Raw genomic sequence first — 7,028 nt, 5'->3', positions numbered from 1 at the left:
TTTTAGAACCATCACAATCTATCTTAACTTTAGATCCATCAAAGACATTAAGAGGGATCAAATCTCTCAAGATGCAAACGTCTTTTTGAGTGCAAAACTCGAGGAAAGGTTTGTAACATGAGAGATTTAATCCCTATCAACACTTGATAAATTATGATTAACATGGATCTCTGTTGGTCCTTTATAATACTATTTAGATTATGTATAAATTTCACATCTCTATATAAATATTCTTATTTTTAGTTATATTAAAATTCTAGCTACTGCATACATAGTGTATGACATTTTTTTTTTCACATGTTTTATATTTTTTAACCTAATTTTTTAATGTTATATGCATAGCATTGATTTTATAGAGTTTAGCAACAGAAAATTTATTGTAACTATTAAATTTTTATATGTTTATTAACTATATTTAAACATGGATATAATTCTACCACTTTAGCTCTTCAAAGTGTGCATGTCAAAAAGGGTTTGGGGCTGCAATATCGGAAGACCGAGAGCGTGATGGCGTGCAAAGGTTTCGAACCCTCGTCGTTCACCAGTATCTACAAGCAAATTTTGAGCTTCAGACTTCTACACCGCACACAATGGGGCCATATTTTGTCAGCATGTGGGTCAGATCCAGCACTGGGAGCTTGGGAATTGAAGCAGGGAATGCGTATAACATTTTGTTTTCAGGCGATTGATGGGTTCTGCGAGTTTCGAATGGCAAGAGACATGTCCACCAGCGGATTCGAAGTCGGGTCGAATCACCTCGGCTACGTTCACTGCGACTATTGCAACACAATCCTCGCGTCGCTCCCACAAGACCCGCAGCAGCGGAGAATGGAGACGGGCGGTAGCATGGTGGGAGCTTGCAGGGTTTTCGACCAAAAGCCCAAACGCGATGGGTGTCTTAGGACATTGATGAATGGATCTTCCGCAAAGATTGGCCCTCCCGAGGAGATCCTGTATCTATTCCACCAGATGACAGAAACAGAAGTCTTGCAGAATCTCTTCACTTTCGCCAATGTTCTTCTGGCTTGTATCGCCTGGCCATCTCTGCATCTTAGCATGGAGATCCATGGCCGAATCAGCAGAAGAGGGTGTAAGCTCCTTGCGGCTGTGGCGAATGCCCTCCTAGATTTGTATACAAAATGTGGAAGGGTAAAGATTGCACGCGAACTTTTTGATGAAATGCCTGATCGAGATGTCAAGAAAATGGCTTCGTGGAACGCAATGATTTCGGGTTCATGCAGAATGGGCATGCCGAGGAGGCAGTGATTTCAGGATCTGCACAGATTAGGCAAGCTACGGAGGCAATGAAGATCTTTATCCAAATGCAGGCAGCTGGTGTGAAGCCAGTCACGAAGAAATACCCCAGTATGCCCCCGGCCTATGCCAACTTAGGAGCTCCGGAGCAAGAAATCGAGACAGCCCGCTTTCCTGTGGAGAAAATAAGCGATGGAAAGCAACAGTCGGATCTCTCAACCCCGTTCCAGATCCAGATCGGGCTCCTTTCTGGAAAAACTCTGCTACAATGGGTAAGCGCTTCAGATCTAGTTCAGAACCTCAAGCAAACGCTGGAATTTAGGCTGGGGATTCCCTCCGCTTTTCAACGACTCCTTCACGAAGGTAAGCAACTTGAGGATCTTTATCCCCTTTATTTTTACAACATTAGAATAAATGCCTCCATCATTCTTACCCTCCGTTTGAAAGGGGGAGCTGTTGGACAGACATCTTCAGCTGTGGCTTTTTCTTACAAAGATGCAGTCCATGCTCAGAAGCCCAAGAAAGCTGCTCCACCAGCTCAGGCTCCTAAACCGTTTTTGGTGGACAAACTGGAGGAAACCCCCTCCATTGAAATAATGCATCCTTCGCTGGATGAGCAAATCCAAAAGTATGCAGAGCATGCCATTATTTGCAGGTTCAATGGACTATGGCCTCGCACAGCGGATCTCTACCAATGGATCCACTCTCACTGGACCAACAACTGCAAGGTTCTTCTTTGCTCAAAAGGTTTCTTCATTGTAGTTTTTGCTTTCAGCGAAGATTACCAAAAAGCATTAACTGAAGGCCCATGGTTTTGGGGCTCAGCAGGACTATTTCTCACCCCTTGGTTCCCAGATTTTGATCCTTCTTCAGCGATCATCACCAAGCTCCCCATCTGGGTCAGACTTCCTAACCTCCCGGCGCATCTATGGCACTTTGCTGTATTCCAAGGAATCGGCGACTCTCTAGGCCGCTTTCTAGCAACAGACACCTCTAGGGGGGGAAAATGCATATACACCTACGCTAGAATTTGTGCAGAAATAGACATGAGCAAAGGTCTACCAGATCAGATTAATCTCAAAATTGGAGACTTCCATTGGACCCAGTCCCTAGACTACGAGAACACAGCCTTTCGCTGTCGAAATTGCCATCACACAGGGCACCTTCAGAACTCTTGTCCCTCGCGGCCTGCCCAAAAGAAGAAAGCCAATCCTAAGCCGAAATCCAAAAGCTGGAAGCCTCATGATCCTCCTCCTATGGATGATTTTGATTCTAGCTCAGATGAAGAGGCAGGGGATGCAGAAGGAATGGAAACAAAGCAGGCACAAGATCTGCCTTCGACTGGTCATGAGGAATCTTCTGTTCCTCCAAACTCACAGAAAAGAACTCATGAGTCCTCTCCCTTGGATTCAGACAAGGAGTCCTCTCTGTCAGCCCAGCTTAGTTTGCAAATCATGCCAGTTCAGCAGAGTCATCTTGATTGGGTCAAAGTTGGTAAAAAGAAAGGGAAAAAATGCCGAATAGTTGATCCTACCCACGTTGGGTAGAATCCTCTGTTTCTGCGCCTGTTTCTCTGTTCCTCTTGTTACTTCTTGTTTAGCAATGTTCTCTTCCTAGTTTCTCTCAGGGGCCGAGGTGGATAGTCAATCCTTTCTGGCTGCCCGTTCTCTTGCTTCTCTTGGCTATAACTTCATATTGTACCATATTTCCTCTTAATAGAATTAGTTTTTACCGAGAAAAAAAAAACTATATTTAAACATAAAGTTTTGAAATAAATTAACAATAGTATGGTCAAATATGAATCATCATTATTTACATATAGTTCAAACAGTTTACTTTGATATGTCTTATAATATTTTATTTATATTTTTAACTTTTATGTATAGTGTTGAATGTGTGTGTGGGGAGAAAGATTGATTATTGTAAAAAATTATTGACTAAAAATAAAATTATGGAATATCATGATTACGAATATGAATCATCATTATTAATTTTTTTTTAATATATAATGCATATTATGAATTATTTAAAAAGGAATTGTCTATAATTTTATGAATAAGAAAATTAGCAATACAACAAATTGAATTGAGACAACTTAATATTCTTATTATTACTTTTCATATTTTTTATTTTTTATTACTTTCTTAATTGAGTCCTTATTATTATTATTATTATTATTAGATCCAACATTTCACCACTACATCTCCAATATATTGGGTTGTAGAGCAAAGAAGAAGAAGAAAATGAAAGAGTGTGTTGTAGCGGCTACAACCACCCTCCAAAATTTTGCCTTAGCCCGTTTGGAGCCTCCCTACCTACCTTTCACAACACCTTGTCTTGCTTTGTCAAGTACACAAGTTTCAACGATTTCTTGCATAAAGGTAGCCTGTCGATTGCAACCTGATGCATTCCCCTCACAGGCTGTTCACTCGGACTTGGTACAGCTGCAGGCTAAGCAACTTCCCCAAGAAAATTGTGCATTTCTGGAGGGCAACTAGCCTTCCCTCCAAAAATTGCACAATCTTGTCTGGAAGCCTGCTGGGCTCCAGAATTGCGCAATTATGCCAATCAACACTCCCAATAAGAATTGCACAAATTTCCCTAGCAGGGCTACTCAGCCCAGAATTTGCGCAAATCTGGGTAGCAGTCAGTTGCTCTGCCCAGAAATTGTGCAAACCTCTTGGGCAATTAACCCAGCTCCCAGCCAAAAATACACATTTTTCTCAAGCAGTTGAGCAGCTTCATGCATGAGCAATCCGGTTGACCAGTTCCACCCAGGACTGAGGAAACTTGGCCTGCATGCATGCATGACTTACTTTTTCCCGAAATAGCAAAAGGAAACATGAAAAGGCATCCTCCCATGATTCAGGGAGCTATTTTTAGCAACCGGAGGTTACATGCAAAGTTGTTTTAGAAACTTCTCTCCAAGTATCGCATTTTCCTAGATTTGTGGCATGCGCGTCATGAGACAAAATTATATATTCGACACATCAGAGCTCATTCTTTCACATCGATCTTGGAGCTCTGATATCCTACAACACATCCAGGACTCTTCGACGCATTCGGATCAACTATTCACGGGTAAGTGGCCTCAACTTGTCTTTTTTAGCATTTCTGTCACTTTTTGTGTATTCACTTGTGTGTGTGCTATTTGCTTGATTTATTTGAACAATTGTTATCGTTTACATGTATACCAGCTTGTTCTAGCTTTGTTTCAGTTTTCATTGCTATCTCACTGTTGTCGCATGCATGAAACTTTTTTACATGAACATTCGTTGAACCAGAGAATCGCTTCACCCACATGCATGTTGATCTGTTTGTTGAATCTTTCATTCATGTTTTGGATGCACTGTCAATCAATTCTACTTTCACTTAGTGTCACCATGCATTCACTATCTTATTTGTTTTCAGTTTCCCGTCAGTGAGTCGGGCCAACCTTGGCCCAGACTCTGCCTTCATTGAGACTGCATTGCGCAATATGGGGAAGGAAGGCTCTGCCTTCCTCTCCAGAAATGTGCATTTCTACCCAGCACTGCCCTCTAGGACTGTTTTGTGCATTTCTGAGGGGCAGTGACTACTGGCCCAGAAAATTGCGCAATGCAGTCCCTGAGCCTGCAGTCACTCCCAGCTGGAATTGTGCATTGTGCAATCCCAGTAGCCAACAACCAGTCTGGATTGCACATTGCACAGATATAGCAGCTAGTCCTGCCTCCCAAACAACCCATACTACTTTTTTCATAGTTCTGGCAACCAATCACCCAACCTCCTAGAAGAAATTGTGCAATCTTGCCCATCAGTTTCCCAGGTATGTGTTGTGTCATTCCCCGAATTTGCTTTATTTTCACTGACAGATTTCTTACCATGCATGTTGCTTGTCTCCAGATCTTTTAGGTGTTCATCTATCTCAATGGCTTCAAGAGAACAAGGACACTGATGGAAATGAAACTAGAGCAACAGTTGAGCAAGTGTCCTCTAGTCTGCCGATCTATGAAGATACAAAGTTGTATCTAGACAAGGACATCAAACTGAAGTGGCAAGAGGTCAATGAAACATTTGCAGGAACTTTTGGGGAACACCTCAAAGACCATCAGGTGTACGTGAACATTCACAAGTCTGGATTGTACTGGATTGCATGCAGATATCCCGTGTTCCCATGCACAGACATGATACACTAGATTGTCTCTCACACTGATCCCAAGACAATGACCTTGAGCAGTGTCAGTGGGACGAAGCTTGCGACCTTCTGGGAATGAGATTATGATGAGATGTATCATATGTCAGAGCCCATGACTGTCATGGAGACTCCATTTAGCTTACCCAACAACAGTGCTAACTCCAAAGACATTATGAAGAATTAGGTAAAGGAGCCAACTCGATTCAGGTTAACACCCAACCAGATCTACAAGACAAATATACTGAGGAAGGAGTAGCAACACTTGATCATATTTTCTTTTCAATTGTATGGACAAGAAAGCATAGAAACCTTCCCACAGAGTTGGGTGGTTGCACTAGACCAATTGTCTAGAGAAGGAAAACCATGTAACTGGTCTGGCATACTAGCTAAGTAGCTGAAGGAACAAGTAACGATGGCTCAAAAATCACCCGGATGTATGCATGCAGAGATTTACATGTCCGCCTACATCCTAGATGCAATATGTGCCCGACAGGAGTTCCCAGGTTTGGAGTGAGCATGGCCACTAATGGAGACTGCTACGAACACATATTTCAAGTTGTTGTCCAAATGCAGCTTCAAAGAAGCAATCACACGGTTATCTAACCATTTTTTCACCCTGGTGTACAAGATGATATTCGAACAGGATCCATCCTGCATGTCAAAGGAAGCAATGGAGGCATTGATAGGTATTGCAGATTGGTATGCCTCACCGTCCGACACTTTCATCTGAATGTTTAGTGCAGAGAAGCCTCCGCATGTTCTTCCAAAGTTTTCCTTGGACGTACTTGTCATGTAGGAAGTAGCATATCACATCTTGGTAGGATTGACAACTAGACTGCATCGGAATAAGAAGGCACCTTGGTTGGCTCTTTCGTTGTGGATTGGGTTATATGAGATCCAGAGTATCAAGCAAGTGGATTTCGAAGCATAACTAATGAAGAAGTACCCATTCGACCTCCGAAGCTACAATCCGTATGACCCACATTGCATTGTGAAAGATCATTACACGAGAGTTTAGTTCAATTGGATCCACGGGGCATGTAATTGGCCCAAGGAGAACCCATGGAGATATTTCTACAGTTTCTCCAGACCCAATGAACTGGTTGGCTTCGCCGTGGAGTGGTTAGTGAAGCAGCATGAAGCAGAATCATGGAGAGAACTAGCAGTAGCAGTAGTGGCAGCAGACCCAAGCATACCAGTGCATGACAAAGGGAAGAGGAAGATGCAAGTTTTGAGCATATCCACTTGTAGAGAAAGAAACTATGTCTATAGAGGCAAAGAGGCAATAGCGTGACAAGCGAATCACGCGAAGGCAGAAGGACAAGAAGAGAATGGAAGAAGCAGAGAAGGAGTTGCATGAGTTGAGGGAGCAACTCCGAAAGGAACAAGAGCTGCGCAAATAGGAGAGGGAAGCACAGCAGCAACAGATACAGTAGGGGGCGCAACATGTGCAAACAGACGAAGCAGTGCCCATACAAGTAGTTGATTCATTTGAATAGCTGGCATCAGGTGAACAGGGTGAACCATCGCAGGGGAAAGACTTTTCTCATGAGATAGAACAAGCACTTCAATAGCTGGATGTAGACATGGAGCAGTAAGA

The 7,028-nt window shown here is 42.7% G+C and overlaps 1 protein-coding gene across 1 annotated transcript; it reads left to right on the top strand.

Annotated features, from left to right (window-relative positions):
- Nucleotides 1-507: 507 nt before the first annotated feature.
- LOC149206740 (pentatricopeptide repeat-containing protein At1g15510, chloroplastic-like) lies at nt 508-1,266 on the top strand. The gene has a single exon (XM_089397784.1). The coding sequence runs from the start codon at nt 508-510 to the stop codon at nt 1,264-1,266; it is 759 nt and encodes a 252-aa protein (XP_089253910.1).
- Nucleotides 1,267-7,028: the final 5,762 nt, after the last annotated feature.

The sequence above is a fragment of the Pinus tabuliformis genome, chromosome 1_2, assembly GCF_031772625.1.
Source record: "Pinus tabuliformis cultivar Carrire ecotype Pingquan chromosome 1_2, CPIR1, whole genome shotgun sequence".
Taxonomy (NCBI): Eukaryota; Viridiplantae; Streptophyta; class Pinopsida; order Pinales; family Pinaceae; genus Pinus; species Pinus tabuliformis.
The sequence above is the reverse complement of the archived record's forward strand: the minus strand, read 5'-3'. Positions and strand labels throughout refer to the sequence as shown.

What these genes read in the sequence shown, in the direction of transcription:
- LOC149206740 (XM_089397784.1), top strand. Translation starts at nt 508, where the DNA reads ATGGCGTGCAAAGGTTTCGAACCCTCGTCGTTCACCAGTATCTACAAG.